Source organism: Lissotriton vulgaris, chromosome 3_1 (genome assembly GCF_964263255.1).
Source record: "Lissotriton vulgaris chromosome 3_1, aLisVul1.2, whole genome shotgun sequence".
Taxonomy (NCBI): Eukaryota; Metazoa; Chordata; class Amphibia; order Caudata; family Salamandridae; genus Lissotriton; species Lissotriton vulgaris.
In genome coordinates, this window is record NC_141689.1 from 1,773,086,809 (window position 1) to 1,773,104,267 (window position 17,459).

Below are 17,459 nucleotides of genomic sequence, written 5' to 3' on the forward strand. Positions count from 1 at the left end.
CCAACAGAACCAAGCATCCCAGAACTCAAAAAGACCTTCACAAACGGTTATCTCAAGTCACTAAGCAATTTGAAACACACAAACAAGTAAGTGCTGGCATAATCTAAATAAGGACATAAGATGCATGTTTTAAACATTTTAAGACAAAAAACTCATCAGAACACCATCCTTTACTTCATTGTTTAGGTAATGGTGAGAATGAAGGATAATCAGATGCCCTGTGCCCAATAAATCACAGTGAACATTAACGCGAGAAGAGGTAAAACTTTAACCCCATGTTTTACTCATTCATTTTGTTAGATGAATAAATCAGAGAAAAGGAGATACCAAATGTCCCCCAATCTTACACCATAGGTCTACAGCTCAGCCCTGAGGAAGAACCCTATAAATTGAACAAAGGGTTTGGAAACGCGTCGGCTGTTCGGCTGTTTCAAAGGCAACCTAAATCCTAAGGGCTTGCACACGAACATCGGGCGATTTTTCCAAAGTCATAAGGCCCCATGTGTCTAGTCCTAGTAACTATGTACGCTTGGTCGTAAGGACTACAACCAAAACAAGTGGTGTACCAAATTGAGTTTGTTTTCCAGTTTAATAGCTGAAGTGTAATTAAAAAGGAACGTTATAATTTGTTTCTCTTCAAAGTATTGCATTTATGACTTATGTTTATATTGTTTCAACTGTCTCAGGAATGTTAAATCCTCTGTTGTCTGTACAACATGTAAATATATCAGAATTTTTGAAAATGTTTTGAATGGAAATACAAACCTTCTGAATTCATAGAAAGAAGGGACGCAGCCGCTAAATAAAAAGCTGTTGTGAGTTGAACCCGAGTCTTGGCACCCCTGTTTTCTGATATAACCTTGTAAACTCCAACGCACAGAACTGATGACATTGTGCGTTCTCTTCGGTGGCGAATAGATCTAACCAAGGATCTCCCAACTGCTGAAAGAGACCTTGCGCCACGTCAGAGTTCAGACGCCATTCGTGATCCATCATGCACTGGCGGCCGAGTTCGTCCGCCCTGGCGTACAAGGAACCTGCCAGGTGTTGAACCACCAGAGTCACTCCTGATGTTCCAGCCGTTGCCAGAGGCACAGAGCCTCCTGACAAAGTGTCCACGACCCCACCCCGCTCTGTTTGTTGCAGTACCACATAGCATAGGTGTTGTCCGTGAACACCTGCACCATACTTCCCCGGACAGAGGGAAGGAATAACTTCAGTGAAAGTCAGATCGCCCGCGACTCCAGAAGGTTGATATGGAGCCAGGACTCGGCCGGAGACCAGAGGCCTCTGATCTCCCCCTCTCCCATGTGGCCACCACCCATCCCAGGAGGGACGCATCCGGCACAACTACGTGCGCCGGTTGGGGTAGGGAGAGGGATCTGCCGCTGACCCAATCGCGTCAGTGAGCCACCACTGAAACGGACGCGCAGTGCCCTCCGAGATCAGGATGTGATCGGACAGGTTGCCCTGATGCTGTGCCCACTGAAACTTCAGGTGCCACTGCAGAGCCCGCATATGCCACCTGGCTTGATGCACCAGAAGGATGCAGGAGGCCATCAGACTCAAGAGCGGCAGCGTCAATCTGATCAAAACTCGGGATAAAGGCTGAAAGATCGGAATCAGAGCCTGAATATCCCAAACCCGCTGTTCGGGGGGATAAACCCGAATCTGCACCGAGTCCAGAACCGCTCCAATGAAAAGAAGCTTCTGTGAAGGGCACAGGTGTCACTTCGGCACGTTGATGGAGAACCCCAGCGAGTGCAGGTCGGCCGTAGTCTGGAGGTGGGAGACAACTGTTTGGGGCGAGCCCACCTTCAACAACCAATAGTCGAGATAGGGGAAGACTGAAACCCCTGATCTGCGCAGATGAGCTGCGACCACCGCTATCACTTTCGTGAACACCCGCGGGGCGCTGGTCAGGCCGAAGGGAAGCACCATAAACTGAAAGTGCTCGTTGCCTACCGTGAACCGCAGGTAGCGCCGGCATGACGGGGATGTGGAAATATGAGTCCTGCAAGTCCAACACTACCATCTAGTCTCCCGGGACCAGGGCAGCTAGGACCTGAGCCAAAGTCAGCATCTCGAACTTCTCCTTCCGGATGAAGGCGTTGACGCTCCTGAGGTCCAAGATAGGGCGTAGGCCTCCTTTGTCCTTCTTGGGTACCAGAAAGTAGTGTTAATAGCAACCACGTCCTACTTCTGGCCCAGGAATGCGCTCAATGGCCCCCTTGGCCAAGAGGGCCATAACTTCCTCCTGCAGAAGTAGCAAGTGATCCCCCGACATGCAGTGGTATCGTGGTGGCATGGCTGGAGGAGTCGCCTCAAAGGGGAGGGAGTAGACCCTTCGGACGATTTGCAGCACCCACCTGTAGACGTGATGATACGCCAGTGGAGGAGGTGATGGCGAACCCAGCCCCCAATGGCGTTAAAAATGGGCCTGAAATGCCGGACTAGGAAGGCTTAGAGTCAGATGCCGTGGGGGCGGATGTGGACAGACCCAGCTGTTGCCCCTCGGTACCGCCACAGCGGTTACCACGTCTGTGACCACGTTGACACTAGTTCTGCGGCCTGTGGCTGGACGCTTGGGGGCACCCCTTCCTTGGCCACGAAAGGGGCGAAAAGCGGACGTTTGCTAGCGCTGGCCCAGGCCCAAGGACTTGGCCGTATCTCTTGAGTCCTTAAAATACTCTAGCGCACTATCCCTAAGAGGCGACGGCCATCGAAGGGCATGTCCATGAGCGTGGCCTGGACATCCCCCGAGAAGTTGGCAGACCGCAGCCATGCGTGGCGACAAATCGGCATCGTCTTGAAAATCGCTCTGCCCAGCGAGTCCATGGTGTCAAGTCCACATCTAATAGAGTACTGTGCTGCATCCCCACCCCTCTGCCAGGGCTTGGGCAAGCAGTGTCCGGGCTTCCTCCGGACACTGTGGCAGCACCTCCGCAACCGTATCCCACAGACAGTGGGTGTAACGGCCCAAAAGGCAGGCGGTATTGACAGACCGCAGCCCCAAACTCAGAGAGGAGCACAATTATTCCCAAACTGATCATACCTTTCGGATTCCTGATCCGGTGGAGCGGTCAGGAATGCGGTCTGGGACGTAGAGGCCTGAATCACCAGGCTCTCAGGGGTTGGAGGAACGGACAGAAAGCAGGGGTCGCCCGGAGTCGGCGTCTGGCCACGTTCCGATCCACAGGGAGGCCTGTTAAGGGATTGGGCCGGGTGCCCATCAGAATGTCGGTGAGGGTTTCATTAAACAGCAGTAGAGGCTCTGAGGAGCTTGCCTACTGTTTGAGCATCTCAGTTAAGAGGTTAGTCCTCACGGCCGCGACAGGGAGCTCAAGAGCCAAGGCCTTGGCCACCCAGTACAACACCACGCTATAAGTAGCCCCCTCCTCCGAAGACACAGAGGCAGAAGAGATGAATCCAGTGCCAGGCGAAGTCTCTAGACCACTGGCCTCCCCCAGCTCATCTGCCCAGGCCTGGCTTAACTGGCACTGCTATGCCAGACAGTCCTCAGACCCCTCCCAGTCCTCGTCGTCATCCATCTCCTGGAACCAGGCAAAAATGATGGAGCCGGGTCGTAGGTGAATTGCTCACCCATCGGCGTTGGTGACGGCGCCACTCCAGCGTCAGACCCGGACCGGGGCTGAAACCTGGGACGGTGTCGTCCGAAGACGGCGCCGGGAGTAACAGCCTCGGGTCGACCCCAGCGGAGAAGTCATGTGGTCGCCTGGCGACGTCCCGGATCCAGGCCTGGATCCTGTGGGGCCCTGCGGCATCAGGACCTGAGTCGACGACGACGCTGGGGCCGAAGCACCCAATGGCGCCGGAGCCGCCGGCCCGCAAGGGCTCCCAGTCGGACAAGCAGGGCCCGAAGGCGCCTCAACAGGTTCAGACAGTGAGTCCTCATGGCCACGAGGAAGTCACAAATCTCCTCCGGTGTTGCGTGCAGCCCAGGGACCGGCGGGTGTGGAGCTGGACGTGGCGCCTGTGGCTCCAGTGGAGCCGTGCGGGCGGTGTCGCCAAAACCCCTGGCTGAGTTGTGCGGGAGGTGTTGCCAAAACCCCCTGCTGCGTTGCATGAGCGTCGGGGGGGAGTCGATAGAGAGAGGACGCCTCTTCAACTTCCTTATTCGAATGCCTCGACTTATCGGAGGACTTGGAGCCCTACGAGTGGTGGTGACTCAAGGAGCGGCGATGACTGCGGCTCCGAGACCGGTCCCTCGACTTCAACCTCGAACTCGAGCGGCGCAGAGCCGACTGCCGGAGCTCGAGCAGCTTACGGGACCGCTCCCGTATAGACTGAGGTCCAGGCTCGGCAGTCGGGGTACGACTTATCGTGGTCAGACCCGAGGCAGTAAAGGCACCAATGGTGGGGGTCGGTCACCAACATCAGGTAGAGACAGGCGTCGCAAGGTTTAAAACCAGGCATTCCCAACGGCACCAATAGTCTAAATCGACTCGAAAAGTGATCAAAAGAGATCAAAAAAGTTTGTCAAAAAAGGACTAGAGTACTGCTCTTACCGGATCTGCGCTTGCGCGGTAAAAAGAAGAACTGACATCTAAGTACTTCGACGACGTCATTCCGGCGATAACTATGCAGACGACCGAAGCGGAGCTGCAGACGACGCCTACCGACGTGCAAGGGTACTGCTGATGAAAACTTTCCGGATCCAGTCTGACGCCTGGGGATATTCTAAGGTAAGGAATCTAACACTAACCTGTTTCTTTCAGATAAGATTATGCTGCCAGTAATTTCTTGACAGGCATTGTTGATCGTTGGACAATTTAGGGAGACGTTTTCCTTGAAGCCAAAGTTACAATTCTTATGTATTTATTACACGATTTTCTGCATATAGTTCCTGAAAAAATGTATTAAAAGCAGCTCTAATCTTAATACTCTCTACGGTCGTCATCCCTGTATCCTCCTTGATTATCTTCCTAATGAAATTCTGATTCCTTTCCAGCTTTGATTTCCAAGCTAGCCTTTTTCCACAACATTCCCCCTGTACAATATCGTTAGCTCTACTAGCTTCCCAATACTGTAATACCTTCTCCTCTACCTTAACTCTAAACTTTAATTGCAGTTCCTCCTGCACTACCAACATTCCCTTCCTTTACTCCTTGCTCAATAAGTCAGCTTTTAGCAACTCCTTTACTTTCGACATCTCCTCTAATTGCGAAAGTTGTGCTTTTTCTTCCCTCCTAATTTAATGAGAACCTTCTGAGAGTCCTCCCCTTAGCCAGGCCGTGTACACATCCCAATTTACATGCATGGGTGCAGAGGTCATATTCCAGAGAAAAAAAGCACAAGTCCCTCGCGATAACTGACGCTATCTCTGCCTGCAGAAACATCGTTTTTTAATGGAGAGTGGTGTGGCTCACTGGTTAGAGGCAGCAGACCCGAGAGCAGAGGACGGCCCGGAACCAGGGTTCAATTCCCGACGCGGCAGGGTAGTGGACCAGGGTCAGCGGACTTGATAATTCTCATCTCGGTGCCTACTTTAACCAGGGATCTCTCTGGGCATTAGCGGGCCTCATCTCCACAACGGCCCCCCACATACGCTGGGGATGCCTGGTTTCACCTTGGAGATACACAGTAGGGACCATCTCACAGGGAAAGCCAGGACGGGTTCCCCAGCGGTCTACTGCGCAGAGATACTCCTTCGAGAGTCTATTCTAGCGCATTACAAACCCACAATTAATTGTCCACTTCCTAACACGGTAAAAGTCCTTCAGCTCAATTTTAAAAAATATAGCTGCCTAATCTGACAAATGAATAGGAAGATGCTCCATCCCCACTACTTTCACCATTTTCTTTCCAGTCATGAAAAAGTAGTCTAGTCTACAATAATGGCAGTTCTTTTTGCTATGAAAAGTGTAGTCCCCGATATCCCATTTACTTCTACGTAGGACATCACACAGATTATAATTTTCTGTCATATCCAGCAAGGATGCCCTCATCTTTGGGGAACTGATCTAAATCCGTGGAAGGTCACTTAGCGGGACTGATCTCTTGATTTCACCGTACTGAAGATCGTCAATTGTGTGATGACGGTCAGGACTCGTTTTTCACACACGCACAAGGTATTTGGCATTGCTAACGCTAGTTTTTCTGACAGTCTGCTTTATTTGGTTAGTAATGCTGTGGAGTGTAATTTACTCACCTTCACCCCAAGAGAACGGACTGTTTTTGTAGTATTCACATCAATTACTCTGTCAATTTATTCTACTTCAATCTGTGATGAGATAGTTATTAGTGTCTTTGTACCTTTTCGAGCACGTCTATATAGGTGGTCTCTTGTTCCTCTATTACAGCCACCATTTTGGAAAATGGTGGAAGGGCTGCTCTGAGAAGTTATTGTCCGTCTCCATAAGAATACTTGAAACCCAAAACCTATGTTTTGACACCAGATTGAAGTATATAGGTCTCATGGTTCCTGACAGTTTACACCATTGCAACACATCTGCATTTTTTTAAATGTAGTTTAGGAAAATTAGGCCCGGATCAGCAATTTCTACCCAAGCTAAATTACTTCTCTAATGATTCAAAAACACAAATTAAAAATGAAAATCTCAGGACAATAAATGTGCTAAGGAGGTATATCAGGGGGCTGGATGTCTATTGTAAAATGTTAATAAAAATGCATTTTAAAAACGTAACTGATTATATGAAGTGAACAATTTAGGAAAATCAAACCAAGTTTCTTACCATAATGAACCTTTGGCACATAACTAGGCTCAACTGAATGAGTAAAGTTACAAGTATCCATAGAGAGAGGGTTCACAGAGACTGGATCCACAGGAACAAACGAAGAGCCTAAAGATAGCAAATTTGCCACATTTAAGTAGTATCATTTACAACAGTACATTTTACAAGACAAAAAGGTACTTTTAATCCTACTCTCCATTATGGGTCATAATCTACATTCATAAATGTTGAGTATGTATGCAGAAGTATGAAAAACTGCAACATTTTTTTAATTAACATTTATTCATTGGAAACCATTTTAAAAAGACAAAGTGCCAATAAACAAAACTGGTCATATTAGAGGAGACATTTGACTGAAACCCATTAGCATATTACCAATTTATTTTTTATGGAACTGGAGAATGGTTTGGGTAATATTGAATATTTACTTTACCAGGCACTGTTAACATAAGTGTTACATCAAAACACTCAGTGCAAGGAATCCCTTTCCCAGCATCTCAAAGCGATTTCTTTTTTCCAATGACAAGCAGTTTGCATGGCACGATGACGTCAGGAACTTCAAAGAGACAGTGAAATGTGCCAATCTGCTCATTTCACTTCCACTTGCATCTATGCTCAGATGTCAGGGGATATCGCAGCCCCAAGCACAGATTTCTAACGGGATCTCTCCTTAGTGGATTCCCAGCTTGGGAATCACCCACAGCGAATTCGATCAGTAAGCAAGGATGCATATGGGGGTGAGCAACTGGAAGTCCACTAGTGAGTAGAGAATTTAATTTAAATAAGAAAAAGGGGGTGGGGTGCCCCTCCCTGGCATGGAACTATGCCTCACCCCAAAAGGCAAGAAACACAGTCTCTTACCACATACCCCAGAGGCAAAATGGGGGTTTGCCCCAGTTCACCACCCCTTCCCCAGGATAGGTAGAAAACCACACTAGACAACAGGTTGCTTACATTGTCCGCACAAAAAAAGGGCTGAGGATAGCCCATCTTGCATAGGGCTTTACTCCCCTCAAAAAAGAGAAAACAGGCCTTCTGCCCGCGAGAGGGAGAAGGGGGTTTGCCCAATGTGTCACATCTGACAGCAGAATTCCCACTAGACAATTCAAAAAGGCACCAAAAACCAGCAAAAGGATGGGGCGACCCACTCTGGAATCAAACCACATAAACACTCCAAAAAGGTCAACTCGTCTTTCTGCCCCCATTTCCCCGCCAGCGATCAGAGCCCATTGGATGCCAGGAATATATCTGATGAAATAATGTGGTTGGGTGAGGCACATTCTGACATAAGTTGCCACTCCTAAAGCATCAGTCTTTCTGCTCCCTTGGGAACTTATGTTTCTCCATTCCTATGACGAGAGGACATTTTGATTCTTCAGAGTGTAGCTTTTGCATATGTGCCAGCAAAGCAGGGTTAAAATTACAATTTCTTCCCACTTGCCATACTAAATGACTTCACTATTGAGGATCAAAGTTGAGCTCCTCTCAGAGAAATCTACCAAATCCAGACATTTCTTAACACAAGATATCCAGGGGAGTCCAGTGTGGTGTGGCTTGGGAAGATCCCATGCCTTTTTTTAAATTCAGAAAGGCCTGCAAATCTCAAACTTCGCTAAAACACACATTTGTGAGAAAGTTCTGTAAGTTGCAGGAATCTACATAGTTCTCACCACCTAGTATTCCACACTCCTGATGAAAAGGGTAGCCCACTTTTGTGGTCACCGGAAGCTGGCAGAGCCCAGGTGCCCAAAAGGGCATCATAAAGAGTAGCTTTGAAGGGCAAATGCGGCTCTACATTCCCAGAACCATGGTGGAGGACAACCAGCAGAGGGTCAAAAGGCAGGGTGACCAAAGGTGGTTGCATACTCAGAACACGAGCGGCCAAGGAGACAACCCTAATGAACACCTCATTGGCCTTGGTAGCCCTCCGAGGAGGGGACAGCATCTGTGGGTGAGGGCTGTAAACTAAGTCTCCCACCCCAAGGAGGTTGGCCAATAAACTGAGGATGCGACCAATGCCCAAAAGAAGGAAGCCTAATTGATGAATGAGGGTCCTGATGGGGCTCCTGAGGAGGTGGGGATTTCGCCAGGGCAACAAATTCCATGGTAGGGGGAGGCAAGGACAGATCTGGCGTCGCCGGACATTGGATCTAGCGGAACTCCCCCTGGAAGCCTCCAGAGAGGAGTCAATAATCCAGCGCCGAGGCAGCGCCAGGGCAACTTCCGTCGGCGCCGACCCTGCCACTTCCGGTGCAGACTCTGCCTCGTCTGGCGCTGACTCTGCGTCAACGCTTCCGAAGAAGGGGACACGCCGGGGAGGCAAGCCTACGGTGTCGGACTGGCACAGACTCAGCTTCAACCACAACAGGCTCCGACTCCGAAGTAAGGAATGGAGTCGGAGCCAGGGAGGCAAGTTCACTGTGCCGGACTGGTGCCGACCTCGCCTCCGGGGAGGCAGCCGCCTGTCCGGAAGGCAGAGGTGGGCACAAAGCAAGGCTTTGAGCACCAGCAACCACCTGCTACTGAACAGGGAGCCCCACAGGACTATGTCGTGCAGCAGGGGTGCTTTGGGTCAGAGAGGGTGACCCATCTGGGCCGTGCCCTGACGACGCCATACCTCAGTCATCCCTAGAGGGCAGGAGCTCAGTTGGCGCCGGGGCGAACCCACCGGCGAGTTTGGAGACCCCATATGTAGCAGAGGCACCGAGGACACCCGAGGGAGAGGAGAGGACCCAAGGGAGGCCTGCAGAGCAGCGGCATAAGCCTCCATTTGGGTCCGAGTTGCCCCCACGCCAGGATAAGGCGGATAGGGGAGGGGCGTATCCCAGGGGCGCACGTCCGGAGGATTCCGGCAACTAGTACCCCCGACAACAGAAGGAAGGAGTAGTTTCTGTCCTGTAACTCCAGTTCTGTAGTAGGGGTATCTCTGTTCTAGTCATAATCTAGTGAATAGTCCCGCCCATGTGCGCGGACCCCGGAGCAATCAAAAATAATCTCTTAAGCTGTCAAAACATGCAGACCTGCATAGACACTTAAGAGAGAATTTAAAGACAGATAATGCAGCCTATAGCCACAGGCTACACTGTCCAATACTTCAACTAGAAATTCCACCAAAAACCACAACAGCACAGCCTGTCCAGGGATTTCCACAGAGAAAACCTTGCCTTTAACAGCAAAACCCTCTGGAATGATAGAGAGGAAGGAGTGGACAGACAAGCCCCATAGGCTGCCATTATGTGGCTCAAAACAGGATACTGTGCCTTTAAGAGAACTTTCCAGAAGCCTCACAGTATCCCAGAATGCAGTGCAGGTCCCTTTCACCTTCAGTTCTTTTTGAAGGCGTAACACGCCAGACCTGTAGCATTTCTTACATGAATATCTCTCTCCACCGGGGAGGAGGGCGGGCGCTTAGGACTATAACGGAGATACCCCTACTACAGAACTGGAGTTACAGGACAGAAACTACTCCTTCTGTAGCAGGGGATCTCTGTGTATAGTCATAATCTAGTGAATAGAATGGCAAGCCCATCCCCACACCAAAGCGGCGGTGGAGAACCGAGAAATAACACCACTACTGTGCGAACCGATTTCGCAGCGAAGCCTGCCCAACCTGAGCATCTGCCCTGGCATCAGTGTCCAGACAGCAATGCTTAGCAAAGGTATGGACCGACTTCCAAGTGGCGGCCTTGCAGATTTCTGCAATCGGAACATTAAGGTGCAAAGCAGTCGTGGCAGCTTTGCCCCTGGTGGAATGAGCCTTAGGTTTACCTCCTAAGGTCGTATTAGCCTTTTGATAATACAATTGTATACAGGACACAATCCACCTAGAGATGGACTGTTTCGAGGTAGCAAGACCGGTCCCGACTGATCCATAATTGACAAACAATTGATCTGAACCACGAATATCTCTGGTTTTATCCCAATAAAATTCCAACACCCTCCTAACATCCAGGGAATGTAGGGACCTTTCCGCTGGAGATGCAGGATTCTGAACAAACGTAGGCAAAGTTATTGTCTGGTTGACATGAAAATCAGAAATAACCTTTGGAAGAAATTTAGGGTGAGTACGCATAACAACCTTAGCAGCATGAAATACAGTATAAGGTTCTTGGCAACACAACGCCTGAATATCACTCCCCCTGCGTGCCGATGTGATGGCCACGAGGAACGCCGCCTTCCAGGACAGGTGCTGCAACGAAGCCTTATGAATGGGTTCAAAAGGCACCTTCATCAATCTGGACAGCACCACATTCAATTCCCATGAAGGCGAAGGAAGCCAGACAGGATGGAATGCTTTCTTCCAGCCTTCCAAAAAGTCTTTGATCACAGGGATCTGGAAGAAGGAAATCTGAAGGGCATTTCCTGGAGGCAGTCAGCGCAGCAAGATGAACCGTAATGGATTGGACATTAAGGCCCGACTGCGCCAGGTGTAGAAGATACGGAAGGATGACATCTTCCTTACACGTCGTCAGGTCATGGTCCTTGGACTTGCACCAGATGCAAAACCTCTTCCACTTGTAAGCATAAGAAGTCCTAGTGGAAGGATGCTTAGCCTCCTTCAGTATGTCCATACAAACTTCGGGTAGATTCAAATGGCCATATTACACTATCTCAGGAGCCATGCAGCCAAACTCAAAGACGAGAGGTTGGGGTGCAACATCTGCCCCCTGAACTTTGTGAGAAGGTCCGGCCTGCAAGGCCGCCGTATGTGAGGATGGAGAGACCGGTGAAACAGGTCCGTAAACCACCACTGTCTGGGCCATTCCGGGGCAATCCGGATCATCCGCGCCCTGGACTGGGACAGCTTGATGAACACCGCCGGAATCAAGGTAAAGGGTGGAAAAGCGTACAGAAAGCTGTTCGACCAGTTAATCCAGAACGCATTCCCCAGCTTCCCCGCAGGCAGTACCTGGAGGCGAAGTCTCGGCATTTGCCGAAGACTTCTCCTAGTACTTCGTCGTTTATGACCCATTCGGCGGTTTTCCTGAATCAGTCTGCTCAGCACGTCTGCCTGAACATTCTGCACACCTGGCAGATGGGTAGCCGTTAGCGTCAGTCCTCTGGATAAAAACCAGCGCCAGATCGCCCGCGCCTCCTGCGACAGAGTGCGCGATCTCGAACCCCCCTGCATGTTGAGGTAATACATTGTGGTCATATTGTCCGTCTGTACAAGCAGAGAGTTGGTCTGGAAGGACGGAAGAAACGCCTTCAGTGCCAAGTGAACAGCTCTGAGTTCCCGGAAAATGATGTGATACGTGGACTCCATCGGGGACCACGTTCCTTGTATCTGCAAGTCTCCGGAAAGCGCCCCCCAGCCGTGGGGAGACGCATCCGTCACGACAGTCTGTGTGTAAATGTCCTTGTGAAAGAGAACCCCTCTTAGGAGAATCTCCGCTGAACACTACCACTTCAGAGACTGAAGAGCACGAAGAGACAGTCGTATCTTGTTGCCCAAAGATCCTTTCCTCTAATCCCACTGATCCTCCAAGCACTCCCGCAAAGGTCTCATGAGCAGCCGTGCGTGAGGAATATACAAGAGGCCATCGACCCCAGTAGAGAAGACACCGTCTTCACTGTTGTAGATGGGGCGGTCACAAGAGCCTGAGCCTTCCTAAGGAGAGATAATCGTCTCTCCTTCGAAGGAGACACGCTTGCTGACAGCGTATTGACGGAGGCTCCCAAGTACTGTATGCACTGGACCGGAATCGGGACAGAGTTGGACATGTTGATGTGCAACCCCAGCTCGTTCAAGAGAACGCACGTCCTCTGGAAGTGTGCCTGAGCTTCCGAGAAGGAGGAGGCCTTGATAAACCAATCGTCCAGGTACGGGTAGCGAAACCACCTCGTTTCTCCTCAGGCGTGCAGCCACCACTGCCATGCACTTCGAGAATGGTCTGGGCGCAGACTTCAGCCCGACTGGCAGTACTGTGTACTGATAATGATGGGCGCAGACTTGGAATCGCAGGAACTTCCTGTGTTTGTGTGCAATGAGCACATGGGAGTATGCATCCTGTAGATCTATGGCACCGAGCCAATCTCACTGTTGCAGCTGAGTATAAACCTGATGCAACGACAGCATGCGAAATTCCTCTTTTGCGAATCCACTTGTTTGCTTGTCGCAAATCCAGAATGGGCCTGAACTCGTTCTTGTCCTTCTTGCGAACCAGAAAGAACCGGGAGTACAGACCTCTTCCCCTTTGAGACAGAGGTACGTCCTCTATCGCCCTTTTCCTAAACAGAGTCAGTATGAGGATGCTCTTCCTCCGAGCTATCCTCCACAGTGGCAATGGCCCCATCGTCGTCCCCTACCTCCTCGACGACTTCCTCGAACTCTTCGTCTCCCGCGTCGTATTTTTCATCCTCCGACGCCGGGTTAGAGTCCGAAACCTGTAGGACGGTATCGTCTTCAACATCTTCTTCAAAGATGTTGGCCGGTGGGGGTGCCGATAACTGGGCCTGCAGTCTTGCGGCCCGACGTAGCTTGAGAGTCTTCTTCGACCGGAACTTGGAGCAGGCCATACACCTGGCCTCGTCGTGGTCTGGCGACAAGCATCTGTTGCACACTGGGTGCACGTCGAGGTGTGAATACTTTGAGGCACACACTGGGCACCTCTTAAACGGAGTTCGTTCCATGTTGAAGTAGTCTGGAGCGTCGTGTAGGCCCGTCAGCACGCGGAAGGGCAGCAAGTGTTCGGAGCCGATGAATAAACCAACCCAAACGATAGACAATACCGACGCGAGTCCTAAAGACCTTTTGGTCTCAAATAAGGAAAGTTAAACAACTATCGATTCCGACAGAGGGAACCGAAACACATCCGAACCCAATGGCGGAAAAAAACAATCTGGGGATGGAGTCGATGCCCATGCGCACTGTAGTCCAGGGGAGGAGCCACCTATCTCGTGATACTTCGAAGACTCTTCCAGGACAACAATGTGCAATCATCCGGACCCAACACTAGGCGGCGATCTATGCACAGATATGAATTCAGCAGCCCACATGCCTCAAACCCTTAATCCCCTCTGCTGGCTTGAACATCAAAGCCAAATTTGTGTCTTTTTTTCCAACATCCAATATGAGGATTCTAAAGGTTCCCAGGATTTAGGGATTCCCTGAGAAATTAGCCAAAACACATGGTATCTACAAAGGATTTGCAGTGCTGAAATATATTCTTCCCAGCTTTCAGTAACAGGCAGACGTTGTCATAAAACCAAGGGGGATATTCTCAAGAACGTGTGCTATTCATTGCCAAACTAAGCTAAGGCAAATTTTCATATCGCCGTCTATCGTGGGAAAAGAACTCTGTTAACGTATTCACAACACGGCGGTAACATGCAATAGTTTCCGGAGAACGTGGCAAATGTCCGCAATAAAATTACCTTGACGGCGATAAAAAGCCAAACCGAGATAAAAATAATCAGCGATAAGCTTCAAACCCATCAGGCGGGAAAAATCACTATAAAAGCAGAAAAACCACCATAAACACCAAAACAATTGAAGCACAATGGAGGTAACCGGAGCAAGTACCGAATATGCTACTTACCAGTATGCATCTGTTCTTGGCATGTAGGGCTGCTGAAATTCATATCTGTGCATAGATCGCCGCCTAGTGTTGGGTCCGGATGATCGCGCATTGTTGTCCTGGAAGAGTCTTCGAAGTATCACGAGATAGGTGGCTCCTCCCCTGGACTACAGTGCGCATGGGCATCGACTCCATCCTCAGATTGTTTTTAGCCATTGTGGCCAAGATGGAGTGAAACTAAGTGAAAGATGACCATGCTAGAAGTATATGTGAAATCTGCAGCTGCTACAGGCGCCGGGGAGGAGGGTGGGCGATATGAATGTCAGCAGCCCTACATGCCAAGAACAGATGCATACTGGTAAGTAGCATATTCGGTTCGAGGCATGTGGGCTGCTGAATTCATATCTGTGCATAGAATACATAGCAGTCCCTCCATTAACGGCGGCCGCCCGTGCCAGCTGCAGCAGTTTGGAAAAGTGTTTTTAGAACAGCCTGCCCTACAGCTGCCTGCTGTTTAGAGTGCACATCAACACAATAATGTTTTGTAAATGTGTGTGTGGTAGACCATGTGGCTGCTCTACATATGTCTTCCAAAGGAATATTTCCAGAAAAAGCCATGGAGGCCCCCAACTTTCTGGTGGAGTGGGCCCGTGGTGGAATGGTGAGAGTACGCTTGGCTTTCAGATAGCAGCTCTGAATACATTTAACGATCCACCTGGCTATACCAGCTTTGGAAATGGGGTTACCTTTGTGTTGTGGCGCAAAGGCAACAAAGAGTTGTTTAGTTTTTCTAAAATCCTTGGTCCTATCAATGTAATACATCAGGGCCCTTTTGACGTCAAGCGTGTGGAGCATTCTCTCCGCCAAGGACTCAGGATTTTGGAAGAACACAGGTAGTTCAATAGTCTGGGTAATATGGAATTGAGACACTACCTTAGGAAGGAATTTAGGGTTAGTGCGAAGCACCACCCTGTTAGAATGAATTTGAATAAATGGCTCTTGGATAGTTAGTGCCTGGAGTTCACCAACTCGTCGCAGCGACTTAATCGCTATAAGGAAAGCCACTTTCCATGTCAAGAATTGAATCTCGCAGGAATGCAGTGGTTCAAAAGGGGGACCCATCAGCCGGGTGAGAACCACATTGAGGTTCCACTCGGGAGCTGGTGGAGTCCGCGGAGGAATGACTCGTTTGAGCCCTTCCAGAAAGGCTTTAATGGCAGGCATCCTGAAGAGTGAGAGGTGCTGCCTGTTTTGGAGATAAGCAGCCATTGCGGATAAATGTATGCGAATGGAAGCATAGGCTAGATTACATTTGTACAGGTGTAACAGATAAATGATGTTCTGAATAGATGCATCTAGCGGGTTAATGTTGTGGTCTGCACAATAAATGACAAAGCGCTTCCACTTTGCCGCATAGCATGCTCTAGTGGTGGGCTTCCTTGCCTCCCGGATGATGTCCATACAGTCAGGAGGTAAGTTGAGGTAGCCAAACTCTAAGACCTCAGGAGCCAGATCGCCAGGTTGAGCTGTTGCGGATCTGGATGCTGAATGTCGCCATGGCTCTGCGTCAAAAGGCTGGGTGTGAGGCGCAGCCTATGATGCGGTACCACGGACAGTTCCAGAAACGTGGTGTACCATGGTAGGCGAGCCCACGTTGGAGCAACCAGGATGAGAGTCATCGAGTGCTGCTTGAGCTTGCGTGCCACCAGCGGTATTAGAGGTGCTGGGGGAAAAGCGTACGCAAATTTGCCTGACCAGTTCTTCCATATCGCATTGCCTTGCGACTGTGGATGTGGAAACCTGGCGGCGAACCTTTGGCATTTTGCGTTCTCCTTTGTGGCGTACAGGTCTATCTCTGGTTGACCCCACCTTTGGAAGTACGGGTGGAGTACTGATGGATGTATCTCCCACTCGTGCATTTGGTGGCTGTACCTGCTGAGCAAATCCGCCATCTGATTGTCCTTGCCTGGGAAGTGTTCTGGCATGAGGAAGATGTTTCTCTGAATGGCCCACTTCCACTTGCTCTGAGCCAGATGGGACAGCTGTGGAGAGTGTGTTCCTCCCTGCTTCTGAATGTAGTACATGGCCGTCATGTTGTCCGTCCGGATCAACACGACCTTGTTGCACAGATGTACTTTGAAGGCCTTTAGTGCCATGAAGATTGCCATCAGTTTCAGAACATTGATGTGCATTTTCCGTTGCTGTTGTGTCCATAGTCCCTGCACAGTGTAATGGAGTACATGAGCTCCCCATCCCTGGAGAGATGCGTCCGTCGTCAGGATGATCTGTGGCACAGGCTCTTGGAACGGTCGTCCCTTGCAAAGGTTTTGTGGATTCCACCAATGCAGAGAGTTGTATGCCCGACCGCTCACCAACACTAGGTCCTTCAACTGCCCGTGAGCCTGAGTCCACTGACGTGCTAAGCACTCCTGAAGCAGACGCATATGTAGTCTCGCGTGCGGGACTATGGAGATGCAGGAGGCCATCATGCCTATCAACTGCATGAACACTCGCGCTGGAAGCAAGTGTTGAGGTCTGAATCTTTGTATCAGCGATTGAATGCTGCTGACCCTCACTGAATTTGGCTGTGCTGTGGCTGCCAGAGTGTTTATCGTCGCACCCAGATACTGCCGTATCTGGGTGGGTTGCAGGTGGGACTTTGGGTAATTCAGTGAGAATCCCAGATCGTGAAGAAGGTGAATGGTGTGGGACATGTGGGCGGCACACTGCTGGGCTGACTTTGCCTGGATGAGCCAGTCGTCCAGATAAGGGGAGACGTGAATGTTTTGTCTCCTCAGGTGCGCTGCCACTGTCGCCAGGCACTTTGTAAACACCCTAGGTGCCGTGGTGACTCCGAAAGGCAAAACCTTGAACTGGTAATGTTGGTTTTGGATGGTGAATCGGAGGTATTTTCTGTGTGACGGGTGCAGCGGAATGTGAAAATACGCATCCTTTAGGTCTAAAGTTGCGAGGAAATCCCCTTGACTGAGCAACGGGAGTACTTGCTGCAGGGTAAACATATGAAAGTGTTCCGATAGAATGTACTGATTGAGGGGTCTGAGGTCCATTATGGGTCTGAGGGACCCGACCTTCTTTGGTATCAAGAAGTACAGTGAGAGAAATAGCAAGGGCTTCTCCCTCTGGGATTCCATCGGCATATCCACGGTGGGTGACATGTGGGAGCGGGGTGACGTTATTTCATTCACCCGCCTGAGGGAAATA

General features: G+C 50.1%; 1 protein-coding gene across 2 annotated transcripts in view; it reads right to left on the reverse strand.

Moving 5' to 3' along the window:
- Positions 1-17,459, reverse strand: part of ADAD1 (adenosine deaminase domain containing 1) — a 1,085,588-nt gene that overhangs the window by 716,309 nt on the left and 351,820 nt on the right. For both annotated transcript variants that reach the window (XM_086962193.1, XM_086962194.1), the window contains one exon: positions 6,718-6,825. In XM_086962193.1, coding sequence (XP_086818319.1) covers positions 6,718-6,825 — 108 coding nt within the window. The remainder of the gene's footprint in view (positions 1-6,717; positions 6,826-17,459) is intronic.